The 19,055-nt window shown below is 47.1% G+C and overlaps 1 protein-coding gene across 2 annotated transcripts in view; it reads left to right on the forward strand.

Annotated features, from left to right (window-relative positions):
- The window catches only part of LOC121577861 (filamin-B), a 183,395-nt gene that overhangs the window by 111,992 nt on the left and 52,348 nt on the right, over positions 1 to 19,055 (forward strand). For both annotated transcript variants that reach the window (XM_041891803.2, XM_041891804.2), the window contains exons 19-28: positions 737 to 1,015; positions 2,070 to 2,210; positions 2,488 to 2,668; positions 3,753 to 3,926; positions 4,060 to 4,222; positions 5,345 to 5,505; positions 8,708 to 8,875; positions 10,386 to 10,509; positions 12,988 to 13,141; positions 18,502 to 18,691. In XM_041891803.2, the coding sequence (XP_041747737.1) occupies positions 737 to 1,015; positions 2,070 to 2,210; positions 2,488 to 2,668; positions 3,753 to 3,926; positions 4,060 to 4,222; positions 5,345 to 5,505; positions 8,708 to 8,875; positions 10,386 to 10,509; positions 12,988 to 13,141; positions 18,502 to 18,691 (1,735 nt within the window). The remainder of the gene's footprint in view (positions 1 to 736; positions 1,016 to 2,069; positions 2,211 to 2,487; positions 2,669 to 3,752; positions 3,927 to 4,059; positions 4,223 to 5,344; positions 5,506 to 8,707; positions 8,876 to 10,385; positions 10,510 to 12,987; positions 13,142 to 18,501; positions 18,692 to 19,055) is intronic.

Here is a 19,055-nt window from a genome sequence, read left to right on the forward strand (position 1 = left end):
TAACAAAACAGCCCCCAGAATCTTTGTATCATCAATTTCTCTCAGCCAATCAGCAGTCATTTGTGTAAGTGCTGTGCTTGTTGAATGACCTTCCCTATAAGCGTGCTGAAAGTCTGTTGTCAATTTGGTTACTGTAAAATAGCATTGTATCTGGTCAAAGACAATTTTTCCCAAAGGTTGACTAAGGGTTGGTAACAGGCTGATTGGTCGGCTATTTGAGCCAGTAAACTGGGCTTTACTATTCTTAGGTAGCGGAATGACTTTTGCTTCCCTCCAGGCCTGAGGGCACACACTTTCTAGTAGGTTTAAATTGAAGATGTGGCAAATAGGAGTGGCAATATCATCCACTATTATCCTCAGTAATAAAGTTGTCAGAACCCGGTGGCTTGTCATTGTTGATCGACAATAATACTTTTTTCACCTCTTCCACACTCACTTTTCAGAATTCAAAATTACAATGCTTGGCTTTCATAAATTGGTCAATTATACTTGGATGTGTAGGTTCTACAGCGAGTGATTTATCCCCAATCTAATTGATTATTTCATGATAGATTATTTCATGGTTGATTGATCCACAATCTAATGTATTATTTCATGATTGATTGATTTGTTCTTGTGACCTATATTTTAAAAAGCATTTTTTGCTTCTGTTCAGTGGCAGTCCGGACACTGTAACTGGCTGTTTGTACTGACTGTTTATAACTGACAGTGGCAATTTGTCTGTCCCTCCCTCCAGGTGAAGGCGTTTGGTCCAGGTCTGAAGGGAGGTCTGGTGGGTAACCCTGCTGAGTTCACCATCGACACTAAGGGAGCAGGGACCGGCGGTCTGGGCCTGACTGTGGAAGGGCCCACCGAAGCCAAGATCGAGTGCTCTGATAACGGGGACGGGACGTGCAGCGTGTCCTACCTGCCCACTGAGCCAGGAGAGTACCTGGTTAACATCCTGTTTGAGGAGACCCATATCCCAGGGTCCCCCTTCCACGCTGACGTCCACTACCCCTTTGATCCCACCAAGGTAGGGCTACACGCCCAGATGCATGCACACTGGTTTTATTTATATCAGTCAAAAGTTTGGACACACCTACTCATTCAAGGGTTACAGAAGATAGATTATTTGAGCTGTTCTTTCCATAATATGGACGTGGTCTTTTACCAAATAGGGCTAAGAGAAACTACTGTCCATCGTTACTTTAAGACACGAAGGTCAGTCAATACGGAACATTTCAAGAATATAAACGTTTCTTAAAGTGCAGTCGCAAAAACCATCAAACGCTATGATGAAACTGGCTCTCATGAGGACCGCCACAGGAATGGAAGACCCAGAGTTACCTCTGCTGCAGAGGATAAGTTAATTAGAGTTACCAGCCTCAGAAATTGCAGCCCAAATAAATGCTTCAGAGTTCAAGTAACAGACACATCTCAACATCAACTGTTCAGAGGAGACTGTGTGAATCAGGCCTTCATGGTCGAATTGCTGCAAAGAAACCACTACTAAAGGACACCAATAATAAGAAAAGACTTGCTTGGGCCAAGAAACACGAGCAATGGACATTATACCGGTGGAAATCCGTTCTTTGGTCTGATGAGTCCAAATTTGCGGTTTTTGGTTCCAACCGCCGTGTCTTTGTGAGACGCAGAGTAGGTGAACGGATGATCTCTGCATGTGTGATGGTGTGGGGGTGCGTTGCTGGTGACACTGTCAGTGATTTATTTACAATCCCCCTGACCTCAACCCAATTGAGATGGTTTGGGATGAGTTGGACCGCAGAGGGAAGGAAAAGCAGCCAACAAGTGCTCAGCATATTTTGATGTCTTCACTATTATTCTACAATTGTCCTTGAAGCCTGATAGTGACAACTATCTAACACTATCTAACACTTTAGTGTTATACTGGTTTTCACTTTATTCTTGCTAGTACTGTTACTATCTTCATGATAGATGTTTTGGAAGATTGGTTTTACTTTTAATGAATGAAAGTCAAAATATGACTGCTGAAGTTGAAAGGTCACTGTGGATGAGGGCATCTGCTAAATGACTAAATACCTCAACTGTTAACCTCTTTGTTTCAGGTGGTGGCGTCTGGCTCGGGGCTGAAGAGGGCCAAGGTGGGAGAGACCAGTGTGGTGAACGTGGATTGTTCCAGGGCTGGACCGGGTCAACTCACCCTGGACGCTGCATCCGACTCTGGCAACAATAAGGCTAAGACAGAGGTGTGTACCATGGGGTCGAATGGAGGTGATTTTTGGAGGGTCCTTGAAACTGTCTCTGATGAGAGAGTGGAAATCTCGGGCATCTGATAACAAATTTGAATTTTATAAAAACATATATTGCTTATTTGAAGTGTTCATATGACTGTAGGAACCCTACTTACTCTCTACGTCAGGGTTGTGGGTTCGATTCCCACGGGGGGGTATGAAAAAAATAATGTATGCACTCACTAACTGTAAAAAGGTTTTCAATAATTGATTGATTCATTGGTTCGTTCAGGTGATCGACAACAAAGATGGCACCTACACAGTGACCTACGTACCCCTGACCGCTGGGATGTACACCCTGCTACTGAAGTACGGGGGCACGGCGACGCCCGGGTTCCCTGCCAAGGTGATGGTAGACCCTGCTGTAGACACATCCAGAGTCCAGGTGTTTGGTCCCGGAGTGGAGGGACGAGGTAAGAGTTTATTTCGGAATACTCTGTTGCTCTGCGTTTTTCCGTTCGTTTGGCTTGCTCTTTGGGGTCTATGCCGGGTTTCTGTAAAGCACTTTGTGACGACTGTTGACGTAGAAAGGGCTTTATAAAATACATTTTGATTGATTTGCAGTGGCACTGTAAACCGAGAACCAAACTCCTGAAACGTAAATGTATTGTAGCATGCCACTTATCTCCTCACTCTGTCACTCTTTAACCTGGTTATCAGTAGGATAGGTTCAACTTTATTGTACCTGTGGGGACAAGTACCTATACTAACTGAACGTGACTCATCTTTATTCTGATCGACCACAACTGCTGTTTGTTTGCCCGGTTACCATGACACCAGGAGCCCTTTGTGTAGTGTTAACTTTGCTTTGTCAAGAAGAAATGGGAGCGCTCCAGAAGCACTCAGCTTCTCAATAACCCTGTAGCAGTTTCAGTGAAGTCTAAAACCATTACCTCACCTCGGAGCAGCATCACATCACTGCTGCCTCAGTGAAAAATAACTATTAGAGTTCAAAGGGGCAGTCGGTTGGAGGGTGGTGGTGATGATGGCACGTTTACAGAGCCATGAACGGAAATGTCTTCTCCCCGTCTCAACCCCCACACAAATACACACACATGTTGAGAGGCACTGGGTCAGCCACAGAGCAGCACCCCTGGCTGGAGAGCCACAGAGCAGCACCCCTGGCTGGAGAGCCACAGAGCAGCACCCCTGGCTGGAGAGCCACAGAGCAGCACCCCTGGCTGGAGAGCCACAGAGCAGCACCCCTGGCTGGAGAGCCACAGAGCAGCACCCCCTGGCTGGAGAGCCACAGAGCAGCACCCCTGGCTGGAGAGCCACAGAGCAGCACCCCTGGCTGGAGAGCCACAGAGCAGCACCCCTGGCTGGAGAGCCACAGAGCAGCACCCCTGGCTGGAGAGCCACAGAGCAGCACCCCTGGCTGGAGAACAGTTTTAGGGAGGAATAGAAAGTCAACGAAGCTCAACAACATGATACTTTGGGATGAGTCGACAAAATTAACAATTGATAATTCTATTAAATGTTTTCTCTACTCTACAGCGTTGTTCCGGGAGGCCACTACGGATTTCACGGTAGACGCCAGGTCTCTGACTAAGAAGGGAGGTGACCACATCAAAGCCCAGGTCAGAAATCCCTCTGGAGCCCTGACTGACTGTGTCGTCACTGACAAGGCAGACGGGACCTACGGCGTTGAGTACACACCCTTCGAAAACGGTAAAAACAAACAGTTGCTGTTAAGCTCTCTGTGACGACTGCTGATGTAAAAAGGGTATTATGAATAGATGTATGTGGTTGGTATGTCCAAATGATTGATTCATTGACATGTTGACGTCTCTCTGTTCTCTAGGCGTCCATGCTGTGGAGGTGCTGTACGATGAGTCTCCGGTCCCGAAGAGTCCCTTCCAGGTGGGGGTAGAGGAAGGCTGTGATCCCACCAGGGTCCTGGCTAAGGGCCCCGGGCTCCAGGAAGCCCTCACAGAGGCCCCCAACAACTTCTCCATCATCACCAGGTAGATGCACACCTGTATGTTCGTGTGTCGTGTCTTAGGGAGGAAATGGTGGCGTTCATATATCCTCTCTTGCAAACCTTTCCTCCTGTTTGGTGCCTAATGAACCCAGGTCCGAGGGGAAATGTTCCTTTAGCATTAGTACAGTAGTTTGCTTCGACCCCGTCTCAAATCGGATTTTATTTGTCACATGCTTCGTAAATAACAGGTGTATACTAACATTGAAATGCTTACTTACTTTCCAGTCAATGCAGAGATGTTTTATTTTTTGAAATAGTAGAAATAAGATGAGGAATAAATACACAAGTAACGATAACATGGCCATGTACACGGGATCGATGTGCAGGGTACGAGGTAATTGAGGTAGATACGTGTATATATATGTGTGTGTATATATGTGTATGTAGGGGTAAAGTTACTAGGCAACAGGATTGTGAAAAGTGTTGGTGCAGAAAGGGTCAAGGCAGATATTCTGGGTAGCTATTTAACGAACTATTCAGCGGTCTTATAGCTTGGGGGTAGAAGCTGGTTCAGTGTGTTGTTGGTTCCAGACTTGATGCATCGGTACCGCTTGCCGTGCGGTGGCAGAGAGAACAGTCTGACTTGGGTGGCTGGAGTCTTTGACAATTTTTAGGGCCTTCCTCTGACACCGCCTGGTATAGAGGTCCTGGATGGCAGGGAGCTAGGCCCCAGTGATGTACTGGGCCGTACACACTATCCTCTGTAGCACCTTGTGGTTGGATGCCAAGCAGTTGCCATACCAGGCGGTGATGCAGCCAGTCAAGATGCTCTCAATGGTGCAGCTGTAGAACTGTCTGAGGATTTGAGGGCCGATGCCGAATCTTTTCAGCCTCCTGAGGGGGAAGAGGCGTTGTCGTGCCCTCTTCACAACTGTGTTGGTGTGGGTGGACCATGATAGATCCTTAGTGATGTGGACACCATGATAGATCCTTAGTGATGTGGACACCGAATAACTGGAAGCTCTTGTCTTGCTTCACAACATTCCTGTGGATGGGGGCGTGCTCTGCCCTCCGTTTCCTGTAGTCCACAATCAACTCCTTTTGTTGTAGTAGTAGTATTTGTATTTATTATGTATCCCCGTTTCTGACATGTTTGTTTTTTCAGAGGGGCAGGTATCGGAGGTCTGGGCATCACAGTAGAAGGCCCGTCAGAGTCCAAGATGTCCTGTAAAGACAATAAAGATGGCAGCTGTAACGTAGAGTACATCCCATTCGTCCCAGGCCTGTACGACGTTAACATCACATATGGAGGAAAACACATCCCAGGTAACTATAATCTAATATAATCTACTACAGAGTTTTCCCAAACTCTGTGATGGCTGCCCCCCCGACCCCGACCCCGACCTCCTCCCCCCGACCCCGACCTCCTCCCCCCGACCCCGACCTCCTCCCCGGGTGAACCTTTTGGTTTTTGCCTTAGCACTGCACAGCTGAATCAAATAATCAAAGTTTGATGATGAGTTGGTTATTTGAATCAGCTGTGCAGTTTGAGGCCATGTGGCGGAGAGTGATGCAGGCGCTGGAGATAGGGGGAGGGTGAGCAGGTGGGTCTGGGCAGGAGGGATGTGGTTGATGGAGATGGGGGTGGGTCTGGGCAGGGTGACGTCGTTGTGTGTTTTGTATGCTGTCTTTTGTATGTGTATGTTTTGTGTTGTTTCAAAAAATAATAATTACCCCAAAATAGAATCAGCTGTGTAGTGCTAGGGCAAAAAACAAAACGTGCCCTCCCTCCCTCCCTCCCTCCCTCCCTCCCTCCCTCCCTCCCTCCCTCCCTCCCTCCCTCCCTCCCTCCCTCCCTCTCACCCTCCCCTCTCACCCCTCCCTCCCTCCCTCCCTCCCTCTCCCTCTCTCCCTCCCTCCCTCCGCTGAGACTGACCAGAGGGGACACAGTCGTCCCACTGATGGCGATGCACAAATTCATGTTGTTCCTATGACCAGAGGAAGTGAAATATTTCTTGATATTAAAATATACGTGACGAGCTGCTAATAATAAAAGTGCAGGCCTATCGATACACTTGGCTGCTAATTCAGTGCAGCTGCACTGTTAGTCGGGAGAAGCGCATATCTATTTTTGTTTAAAAAACAGTGTTGACAGTGCTGATTTAAAAATGTGAACATACAGCTCTTTGCTATATTCGTTGACAGTTTCTCTCTGGTCATGGTTTTAAAAGTGATGAAATCTCTCGTAGGCTGGTATCAAACTTTGCTGTGGGGTTGTGGAAGCTGTACTAGGCGCTGTGATTTGAGCCATCCGATTGGCCAGTACAGTAGGTGCGCTTGATTTAGCACAGCTCTCCTGGTCTGGTAGGCAGAGTTAGTCCCTTCAGACACATAGAATGGTTTAAAATGAGAACACTCTGCTTACCCGGCGCCAGGGTTTCTGAATCAAGTGCACCTTCTGCCAGACGTGTTTGTTGATCTACTAGTAATGCCTTTATCGATGGCTTTTCTACAGACGTGTTTGGTGATCTACTAGTAATGCCTTTATCGATGGCTTTTCTACAGACGTGTTTGGTGATCTACTAGTAATGCCTTTATCGATGGCTTTTCTACAGACGTGTTTGGTGATCTACTAGTGATGCCTTTATCGATGGCTTTTCTACAGACGTGTTGGGTGATCTACTAGTAATGCCTTTATCGATGGCTTTTCTACAGACGTGTTTGGTGATCTACTAGTGATGCCTTTATCGATGGCTTTTCTACAGACGTGTTTGGTGATCTACTAGTGATGCCTTTATCGATGGCTTTTCTACAGACGTGTTTGGTGATCTACTAGTAATGCCTTTATCGATGGCTTTTCTACAGACGTGTTTGGTGATCTACTAGTAATGCCTTTATCGATGGCTTTTCTACAGACGTGTTTGGTGATCTACTAGTAATGCCTTTATTGATGGCTTTTCTACAGACGTGTTTGGTGATCTACTAGTAATGCCTTTATCGATGGCTTTTCTACAGACGTGTTTGGTGATCTACTAGGGATGCCTTTATCGATGGCTTTTCTACAGACGTGTTTGGTGATCTACTAGTAATGCCTTTATCGATGGCTTTTCTACAGACGTGTTTGGTGATCTACTAGGGATGCGATCGTCCGGTTGGTGACCACTGGGTTAGAAGGAGTTTCCATATACCAGTCTTTTATTTTCAAATCCATGAAGGGAAGTGAACAACAAACACAAAAAAATACAAAAAAAAACTTTCGGAGAAAGGAGATATTAATGGGAAGGACTCCGAGTATTTAAGCAACAGCACACCATATGTTCCTGTAACAATACTGAATAAAAAGTGAATTCTCTCATTTAATACACCAGGTTCTTTACATGGAATGTAAACGATGCTTACTGTTTTTATAGATATTATCGTGGAGGGCTAAACTTGTTTCAAAGACTGCTGTTCTTGTTCTTAGTGTTGTCTGTATGTTGCAGCATGAAATAGATGATTCATCTCCGGATATGCTAACTATTGATTTCTGCGTTCTGAATGTTATAGGCAGGGTGACTTCTCTCTGCCACACGTTCAGTCTGTGTCCCAAAAAATCATCCTATTTGGGACGCAGACACACAGATTTCAGGCCCACACAGACGTCATGGTTTTGATTATGCAGGGCAATGTTGGTTCCTACGGTAACTAGTGTCAGTAAATAATCTGTATAGGGTTTAGTAGACTCCTATTTCAGTAGACCGTCTACAGCAGGGGTATTTAACCAGGGCTCCGCGGCCGAGGTAATGCAGGGGGTCCACGAAAATAGATATATAGATAGATGTATATAGATATAATGGGGTTTGCTGGTTTTCTTGTGCCGTGGGTCCCTGGGTTGCCGGTTTTCCTGGGCCGTGGGTCCCTGGGTTGCCGGTTTTCCTGGGCCGGGGGTCCCTGGGTTGCCGGTTTTCCTGGGCCGGGGGTCCCTGGGTTGCCGGTTTTCCTGGTGCGGGGGGTCCCTGGGTTGCCGGTTTTCCGGGCCGGGGGGTCCCTGGGTTGCCGGTTTTCCTGGGCGGGGGGTCCCTGGGTTGCCGGTTTTCCGGGGCGGGGGTCCCTGGGCAAGAAAAGGTTGAAGACCCCTGGTCTACAGTATACAGTCTATATTGTCTACTCTGCTCCAAGGTAGACCAGAGAGTACTTTAACTGTCTGTTGTACTGTAAAACCATGGGAACATTACATACACTCGTCCCATCTGTCTGTCCACCAGGCAGTCCGTTCAAGATACCAGTGAAGGACTCACTCACACACACACTGATGTTGTTGGCTATGTTGTTGTTCTATTTGGTGCCCAGAGTTTCACCGTACCATTTGAGCTTAGTTTTTTTCTGATAACCTGGTTTAGGAAAAACTCCAAGCCCCAGCCGTCTGGTAGTGTATCGAACAGTCCATCTGTCTGTCTGGTATCTAACAGTCTCTCTCTGTGTCCCTCTGTCTGTCCATCAGGCAGTCTATCTAACAGTCTCTCTCTGTCTCCCTCTGTCTGTCCATCAGGCAGTCCATTCAAGGTACCGGTGAAGGACATGGTTGACCCCAGCAAGGTGAAGATCTCAGGACCCGGCGTGGGCTCAGGGGTCCGCGCCAAGATCCCACAATCCTTCACTGTGGACTGCAGCAAGGCCGGGGTGGCTCCCCTCTCTGTGGCCGTCACCGCTCCCAAAGGTGAGGTTTGAGTCATTTTGTGTGGTGGCCCCTCTCTCTGTGGCCGTCACCGCACTTAAAGGTCAGACTGGATTCGTTTTATTTCTGTTAATTTTGAAAGACTACGGAGAACAGTAGACTACGGAGAACAGCAGACTACGGGGAACAGTAGACTACGGGGAACAGTAGACTACGGGGAACAGTAGACTACGGGGAACAGCAGACTACGGGGAACAGCAGACTACGGGGAACAGCAGACTACGGGGAACAGCAGACTACGGGGAACAGCAGACTACGGGGAACAGCAGACTACGGGGAACAGCAGACTACGGGGAACAGCAGACTACGGGGAACAGCAGACTACGGGGAACAGCAGACTACGGGGAACAGCAGACTACGGGGAACAGTAGACTACGGGGAACAGCAGACTACGGGGAACTTACCCAAAAAGACTTGTGCCGATTATATCTACACATTTTGCATGGAGCAGAGAATTGTTCTGCTGTTTTTAAAGCTCATTTCCTGCAATTCTACAAATTTTTCTATGTCTTACAAAGTGCTGAGTCAGGGGTGTGAATACTTACACTACATGACCAAAAGTATGTGGACACCTGCTCATCGAACATCTCATTCCAAAATCATGGGCATTAATATGGAGTTGGTCCCCCATTTGCTGCTATAACAGCCTCCATTCTTCTGGGAAGGCTTTCAACTAGATGTTGGAACATTGCTGCGGGAACTTGCTTCCATTCAGCCACAAGAGCATTAGTGAGGTCGGCACTGATGTTGGGCGATTAGGCCTGGCTCGCAGTCGGCGTTCCAATTCATCCCAAAGGTGTTCAATGGGTTTGCCACAAAGTTGGAAGAACAGAATGGTCTAGAATGTCATTGTATGCTGTAGCGTTAAGATTTCCCTTCACTGGAACTAAAGGGCGTAGCCCGAACCATGAAAAACAGCCCCAGACCATTATTCTTCCTCCACCAAACTTTACAGTTGGCACTATGCATTGGGGCAGGTAGCGTTCTCCTGGCATCCGCCAAACCCAGATTCGTCCGTCAGACTGCCAGATGGTGAAGCGTGATTCATCACTCCAGAGAACGTATTTCCACTGCGCCAGAGTCCAATGGTGGCGAGCTTTACACCACTCCAGCCGACGCTTGTTGCCTTGGCTGTGTGTTTTGGGTCATTGTCATGCTGGAATACCCATCCACGACCCATTTTCAATGCCCTGGCTGAGGGAAGGAGGTTCTCACCCAAGATTTGATGGTACATGGCCCCGTCCATCGTCCCTTTTGATGCGGTGAAGTTGTCCTGTCCCCTTAGCAGAAAAACACCCCCCAAAGCATAATGTTTCCACCTCCATGTTTGACGGTGGGGATGGTGTTCTTGGGGTCATAGGCAGCATTCTGTGTCTAATTCAGTTCAACTTTATTATTGTGTCCAATTCAGTTCAATACCACTTTATTTTCCCCGTCCGGTGCGTCTAAGAAAGGTTCTGTCCTCATGTCAGTTGTGTGTGTTGGTCGTCAGGTGTGGCTGAGCCGGTGGAGATCACAGACAACGGAGATGGAACACATACGGTAGCCTACACCCCTTCAGTGGAGGGACCCTACTCTGTAGTGGTCAAGTACGCTGACGAGGAGCTCCCACGCAGGTAACTCACTAAACTAGACTCCGTGACACACAGGACAGTGGTTTAGCCAGGAGTACTGCTCTGTATCACAGCAGATACACCTCTGACTGTATATTGTGGAACATTCCTCCTTAGATCCCAGAGTTTTCCCTATGATCTGACTAGGAAAATCTCCAGGCTAGAGATGTGACAAATGGGCAATTCTTAACATTTAAACAGCCTTTTTTATTTTTTTATTTTTTTATTATTCAGTTTAAACGATACGAAAGTAATCGTACAACTACACGTGGATAAAATTCCTCGACTCCTAAGTTTCAGTATGTTGGGAACAGAGAAGACCAATTTAGTTGCCGTACTTCCGAGAACGCGAACACTTTCGTCTTTCATAGTGAGATAGCGAGGGTGAGAGGGAGGGGAAGGGTACAGGCAGGTCGGCCACCAGACAGTCAGACCTAGTGCACGGTTCTATCGATCAGTACAGGCAGGTCGGCCACCAGACAGACAGACAGTCAGACCTAGTGCACGGTTCTATCTATCAGTACAGGCAGGTCGGCCACCAGACAGACAGACAGTCAGACCTAGTGCACGGTTCTATCTATCAGTACAGGCAGGTCGGCCACCAGACAGACAGACAGACCTAGTGCATGGTTCTATCTATCAGTACAGGCAGGTCAGCCACCAGACAGACAGACAGAACTAGTGCACGGTTCTATCTATCAGTACAGGCAGGTCGGCCACCAGACAGACAGTCAGACCTAGTGCATGGTTCTATCGATCAGTACAGGCAGGTCGGCCACCAGACAGACAGACAGACCTAGTGCATGGTTCTATCTATCAGTACAGGCAGGTCGGCCACCAGACAGACAGACAGACCTAGTGCATGGTTCTATCGATCAGTACAGGCAGGTCGGCCACCAGACAGACAGACAGACCTAGTGCACGGTTCTATCTATCAGTACAGGCAGGTCGGCCACCAGACAGACAGTCAGACCTAGTGCACGGTTCTATCTATCATCAATCAAAATCTGTATTTCGCAGTGGAATGCTGTATCTAGCAATTTCTTGGCTTGCAATGTCTCGCAACTTCAGTAAAGCAGGGCCTATCATCAATGAATAGACAAGGGTATTTTACAGGTAAGACTGAACACACACTGGCATCATTTAGTGAAGAGGGAGAGCAGGCGAGCCAGGGAGAGGGAGAGGGAGGAGAGCAGGCGAGCCAGGGAGAGGGAGAGGGAGGAGAGCAGGCGAGCCAGGGAGAGGGAGAGGGAGGAGAGCAGGCGAGCCAGGGCCAGGGAGAGGGAGAGGGAGGAGAGCAGGAGAGCCAGGGCCAGGGAGAGGGAGAGGGAGGAGAGCAGGCGAGCCAGGGCCAGGGAGAGGGAGAGGGAGGAGAGCAGGCGAGCCAGGGCCAGGGAGAGGGAGAGGGAGGAGAGCAGGCGAGCCAGGGAGAGGGAGAGGGAGGAGAGCAGGCGAGCCAGGGCCAGGGAGAGGGAGAGGGAGGAGAGCAGGAGAGCCAGGGCCAGGGAGAGGGAGAGGGAGGAGAGCAGGCGAGCCAGGGAGAGGGAGGAGAGCAGGAGAGCCAGGGCCAGGGAGAGGGAGAGGGAGGAGAGCAGGCGAGCCAGGGCCAGGGAGAGGGAGAGGGAGGAGAGCAGGAGAGCCAGGGCCAGGGAGAGGGAGAGGGAGGAGAGCAGGCGAGCCAGGGAGAGGGAGAGGGAGGAGAGCAGGAGAGCCAGGGCCAGGGAGAGGGAGAGGGAGGAGAGCAGGCGAGCCAGGGCCAGGGAGAGGGAGAGGGAGGAGAGCAGGCGAGCCAGGGCCAGGGAGAGGGAGAGGGAGGAGAGCAGGCGAGCCAGGGAGAGGGAGAGGGAGAGGGAGGAGAGCAGGCGAGCCAGGGCCAGGGAGAGGGAGAGGGAGGAGAGCAGGCGAGCCAGGGCCAGGGAGAGGGAGAGGGAGGAGAGCAGGAGAGCCAGGGCCAGGGAGAGGGAGAGGGAAGAGAGCAGGCGAGCCAGGGCCAGGGAGAGGGAGAGGGAGGAGAGCAGGAGAGCCAGGGCCAGGGAGAGGGAGAGGGAGGAGAGCAGGCGAGCCAGGGAGAGGGAGAGGGAGGAGGGGCAGGCAGAAAGAACCGTGCGCATACGGGTAACTTCTTGACACTATGTTGGGGTTTCCTTTATCTTGGCAGGTACATGTGGTAATCTGTATCTGAATGTCTTCACCAAGTAGCCTAAAGTTTGTTCCTCTGGTTTAATTTAAGTTATCCTCTAGTTAGTTAGGGTAGAACACAGCAAAGAATATATTTTGTGATAACCGCACTAAGATTTACATTTAGTGAGAAGAAGAAAAAAATATATATATATATATATTTCATTTAGGGATTTTTTTCTAAACGTTAACGATCCCCTGTTTAAAGGTTCACACCTCTACTCTGGGCCCTGTCTGTGATGCCCGTTCCGCTAGTTTACTCCACTTGTTGATATTATTGTAATTGTTTACTTCCTCGTCCAGCCCCTTCAAGCTGCGAGTGCTGCCTACCCATGATGCCAGTAAGGTGCGTGCCAGCGGACCTGGTCTAACCACCGGAGTGCCAGCCAGCCTTCCAGTAGAGTTCACCATTGATGCCAAGGACGCTGGAGAGGGACAGCTGTCAGTCCAGATCACAGTGAGTTGACCTGAGGGTAGTCTTGTGGTGTTGTGGTTCGAGAATCAGGCTGGACTTTGGAGAAACCTATAACGGCTAGTGTCTAGGCTATGATCTGGGAGGTGATCAGCTGTCAGCCAGAACACTATGATCTGGGAGGTGATCAGCCAGACAACTATGATCTGGGAGGTGATCAGCCAGACAACTATGATCTGGGAGGTGATCAGCCAGACAACTATGATCTGGGAGGTGATCAGCCAGACAACTATGATCTGGGAGGTGATCAGCTAGACAACTATGATCTGGGAGGTGATCAGCCAGACAACTATGATCTGGGAGGTGATTATACTGTTAAAATAGGGCTCCAGAATTTTCTTAATTTTGTTTTTCAATAGAGATCAATTTTCCTACATCTTTATGTGCACTAATATCGTGGGCACATTTATTTGGGGGCTAATTCACCACATGAGGAAGTGAAAACTCAAAACACATTAGCTAGATCGCTAACACTAAATATAATACTCACTGCTAGTAGTCATGTATTAATCTAACAGTAAATGTAATATTCTAAAAAATAAGTTGTAGCCTGCTACCCAATGCACTCACGATGGCCGATGCGCAGTTGCGCGCTTCGTATAAAATCCATATCAAATATCTTTGGTTGTAAAATAGTTGCTGTTGATCTTAATATTAAGAGATTACAAATAAATCATTATTAACTGGGTCGTTGGAGCCCTGAATGCTGATTGGCTGACAGCCGTGGTATATCAGACCGTATACCACAGGTATGACAAAACATTTAATTTTTACTGCTCTAATTACGTTGGTAACCAGTTTATAATACCAATACGGTTCCTCCGGGGTATGTGGCCAATATACCACGGCTAAGGGCTGTATCCAGGCTGTATACTCCACGTTGTGTCGTGCTTAAGAACAGCCCTTAGCTGTGGTATATTGGCCATATACCACACCCCCTCGGGCCTTATTGCTATTATACCCACAGGAAGCTGAGAACAACACTAGTTGCTTCCGAAGCTATGCATTTCCCACAATTTGGATTTTGAAATGTTAAACAATCAGAAGGCCTTTTTCTCTCTCCCGGAGCGCACATCAAGAGGCTATTCACAGCAGCAGGCCCAGCTGTCATCAAGGCAAAGGGTGGCTACTTTGAAGAATCTCAAATATAAAATATATTTTGGTTTGTTTAACACTTTTCTGGTTACTACATGATTCCATATGTGTTATTTCATAGTTCTGATGTCTTCGCTATTATTCTACAAGGTAGAAAATAGTAAAAAATAAATGGAATGAGTAGGTGTGTCCAAACCTTTGACTGGTACTGTGCGTTCAGCTCACACTGACACCAATACATTTTTTGTTTACTCGCAAAGTCAAGTCAAAGGGGTCGCATAATGCTACTGAATGGTGTGAGTCTGGAGCCCCCTGGTGTACTGGATTGGAATCAAAGTTGTCATAATTAGTTGTCTGCAAACTAACTGCGAGCAAACTAACTGCGAGCATTATCAATCTGTTATATATTGGGATGTAATTGATGAAGGCCCAGAGGTGATCTTAAAGCCCCTCCTGGAGGGTGGGCTCAGTTCTACCGGCAACAGAGTATAGCTCAACACAACACACAGTGATTCACACTCATTCTCTCTCAATTTCAATTTTCAATTTAAGGGCTTTATTGGCATGGGAAACGTGTGTTAACATTGCCAAAGCAAGTGAAGTAGATAGTAAACAAAAGTGAAATAAACAATACATATTAACAGTAAACATTACACTCAGAAGTTTCAAAAGAATAAAGACATTTCAAATGTCATATTATGTCTATATACAGTGTTGTAACAATGTGCAAATAGTTAAAGTACAAATGGGAAAATAAATAAACATAAATATGGGTTGTATTTACAATGGTGTTTGTTCTTCACTGGTTGCCCTTTTCTTGTGGCAACAGGTCACAAATCTTGCAGCTGTGATGGCACACTGTGGTTTTTCACCCAGTAGAGAAGGGAGTTCATCAAAATTGGGTTTGTTTTCGATTTCTTTGTGGATCGCTGTAATCTGAGGGAAATATGTGTCTCTAAAATGGTCATACATTTGGCAGGAGGTTAGGAAGTGCAGCTCAGTTTCCACCTCATTTTGTGGGCAGTGTGCACATAGCCTGTCTTCTCTTGAGAGCCAGGTCTGCCTACGGCGGCCTTTCTCAATAGCAAGGCTATGCTCACTGAGTCCGTACATAGTCAAAGCTTTCCTTAAGTTTGGGTCAGTCACAGTGGTCAGGTATTCTGCCACTGTGTACTCTCTGTTTAGGGCCAAATAGCATTCTAGTTTGCAGTTTTTTTGTAAATTCATTCCAATGTGTCAAGTAATTATCTTTTTGTTTTCTCATGATTTGGTTGGGTCTAATTGTGTTGTTGTTGTTGTCCTGGGGCTCTGTGGGGTCTGTTTGTGTTTGTGAACAGAGCCCCAGGACAAGCTTACTTAGGGGACTCTTCTCCAAGTTCATCTCTCTGTAGCTCAGCTGGTAGAGCACGGCGCTTGGAACGCTAAGGTAGTGGGTTCGAATTCCGGGACCACCCATACACAAAAAAAAATAAATGTATGCACGCATGACTGTAAGTCGCTTTGGATAAAAGCGTCTGCTAAATGGCATATTATTATTATTATTATGGAAGGTTTGGGAATCGCTTCCTTTTAAGTGGTTATAGAATTTAACGGCTCTTTTCTGGATTTTGATAATTAGCGGGTATTGGCCTAATTCTGCTCTGCATGCATTATTTGGTGTTTTACGTTGTACACAGAGGATGTTTTTGCAGAATTCTGCATGCAGAGTCTCAATTTGGTGTTTGTCCCATTTTGTGAATTCTTGGTTGGTGAGCGGACCCCAGACCTCAGAACCATAAATGGCAATGGGTTCTATAACTGATTCAAGTATTTTTAGCCAGATCCTAATTGGTATGTCAAATTTTATGTTCCTTTTGATGGCATAGAAGGCCCTTCTTGCGTTGTCTCTCAGATCGTTCACAGCTTTGTAGAAGTTACCTCTGGCGCTGATGTTTAGGCCGAGGTATGTATAGTTTTTTGTGTGCTCTAGGGCAACGGTGTCTAGATGGAATTTGTATTTGTGGTCCTGGCAACTGGACCTTTTTTGGAACACCATTATTTTTGTCTTACTGAGATTTACTGTCAGGGCCCAGGTCTGACAGAATCTGTGCAGAAGATCTAGGTGCTGCTGTAGGCCCTCCTTGGTTGGTGACAGAAGTACCAGATCATCAGCAAACAGAAGACATTTGACTTCAGATTCTAGTAGGGTGAGGCCGGGTGCTGCAGACTGTTCTAGTGCCCTCGCCAATTCGTTGATATATATGTTGAAGAGGGTGGGGCTTAAACTGCATCCCTGCCTCACCCCACGGCCCTGTGGAAAGAAATGTGTGTGTTTTTTGCCAATTTTAACCGCACACTTGTTGTTTGTGTACATGGATTTTATAATGTCGTATGTTTTTCCCCCAACCCCACTTTCCATCAATTTGTATAGCAGACCCTCATGCCAAATTGAGTCAAAAGCTTTTTTGAAATCAACAAAGCATGAGAAGACTTTGCCTTTGTTTTGGTTTGTTTGTTTGTCTATTAGGGTGTGCAGGGTGAATACGTGGTCTGTCGTCACGGTAATTTGGTAAAAAGCCAATTTGACATTTGCTCAGTACATTGTTTTCACTGAGGAAATGAACTAGTCTGCTGTTAATGATAATGCAGAGGATTTTCCCAAGGTTGCTGTTGACGCATATCCCACGGTAGTTATTGGGGTCAAATTTGTCTCCACTTTTTGTGGATTGGGGTGATCAGTCCTTGGTTCCAAATATTGGGGAAGATGCCAGAGCTAAGGATGATGTTAAAGAGTTTAAGTATAGCTAATTGAAATTTGTGGTCTGTATATTTTATCATTTCATTGAGGATACCATCAACACCACAGGACTTTTTGGGTTGGAGGGTTTGTATTTTGTCCTGTAGTTCATTCAATGTAATTGGAGAAGCCAGTGGGTTCTGGTAGTCTTTAATAGTTGATTCTAAGATTTGCATTTAATCATGTATATTTTTTTGCTGTTTGTTCTCTGTTATAGGGCCAAAAAGATTAGAGAAGTGGTTTACCCATACATCTCCGTTTTGGATAGATAGCGCTTCGTGTTGTTGTTTAGTGTTCCAATTTTCCCAGAAGTGGTTAGAGTCTATGGATTCTTCAATTACATTGAGCTGATTTCTGACATGCTGTTCCTTCTTTTTCCGTAGTGTATTTCTGTATTGTTTTAGTGATTCACTATACTGAAGGCGTAGGCTCAGGTTTTCTGGGTCTCTCTCTCTCTCTCTCTCTCTCTCTCTGTCTCTCTCTCTCTCTCTCTCTCTCTCTCTCTCTCTCTCTCTGTCTCTCTCTCTGTCTCTCTCTCTGTCTCTCTCTCTGTCTCTCTCTCTCTGTCTCTCTCTCTCTCTCTCTTCTCTCTGTCTCTCTGTCTCTCTGTCTCTCTCTCTCTCTCTCTCTCTCTCTCTCTCTCTCTCTCTCTCTCTCTCTCTCTCTCTCTCTCTCTCTCTCTCTCTCTCTCTCTCTCTCTCTCTCTCTCTCTCTCTCTCTCTCTCTCTCTCTCTCTCTCTCTCTCTCTCTCTCTCTCTCTCTCTCTCTCTCTCTCTCTCTCTCTCTCTCTCTCTCTCTCTCTCTCTCTCTCTCTCTCTCTCTCTCTCTCTCTCTCTCTCTCTCTCTCTCTCTCTCTCTCTCTCTCTCTCTCTCTCTCTCTCTCTCTCTCTCTTCTCTCTCTCTCTCTCTGTCTCTCTCTCTCTCTCTCTCTCTCTCTCTCTCTCTCTCTCTCTCTCTCTCTCTCTCTCTCTCTCTCTCTCTCTCTCTCTCTCTCTCTCTCTCTCTCTCTCTCTCTCTCTCTCTCTCTCTCTCTCTCTCTCTCTCTCTCTCTCTCTCTCTCTCTCTCTCTCTCTCTCTCTCTCTCTCTCTCTCTCTCTCTCTCCCCCTCCCTTCCTCTTACCAAGCTCTTTTGGCAGAGAGTCATTGGAACAGAAAAATCTACAGGATCACGTATAGGAGTATAACCTCTATAGACAGGATCACGTATAGGAGTATAACCTCTATAGACAGGATGACGTATAGGACTATAACCTCTATAGACAGGATCACGTATAGGAGTATAACCTCTATAGACAGGATCACGTATAGGAGTATAACCTCTATAGACAGGATCACGTATAGGAGTATAACCTCTATAGACAGGATCACGAATAGGAGTATAACCTCTATAGACAGGATCACATATAGGAGTATAACCTCTAGACAGGATCACGAATAGGAGTATAATACGTCTGAAACGTTGTTGTTTTCTCAGGACCAGGATGGGAAGCCGAAGAGGGTTGGTATCCATGACAATGGTGACGGGACGTATCTGGTGTCGTATGTACCTGACAAGGTGGGCCGCTATACCATCGTGATAAAGTACGGAGGAGATGAGATCCCTGCCTCGCCATACCGGGTCAGAGCCACCTCCTCAGGAGATGCCAGCAAGTGCACAGTCACCGGTGAGTGAGTCATGGTGTGCTTTGGGGATCTACCACGACAGGGGCATCAAACATACGGTCTGCATTCCGGATCTGGCCCTCAAGCCCATTCAATCACGGAGCATCGAGAATTCCAAAAGCCGTGGATAGAGAAACATTTTTTTTGCTAATTTTTCCCGGAGAGGAAACATAATATATGTTAACTACAGCCCTCCTCTTTGGGCTCAGAGGTGGAAACACAGTAGTCCAAGTCTGTAGTCCAGCACCCTGTGGTGGAAATGTGGCGTTACAAACCCTGGTCCTTCCAGCCAGATAGGATATACTTTATTCACCCAGTGCCAAATTTATCTTGGACATTTTAAAGGGTGTCGCTGCTTCCACATAA

The sequence above is a fragment of the Coregonus clupeaformis genome, chromosome 12 (assembly GCF_020615455.1).
Source record: "Coregonus clupeaformis isolate EN_2021a chromosome 12, ASM2061545v1, whole genome shotgun sequence".
NCBI lineage: Eukaryota > Metazoa > Chordata > Actinopteri > Salmoniformes > Salmonidae > Coregonus > Coregonus clupeaformis.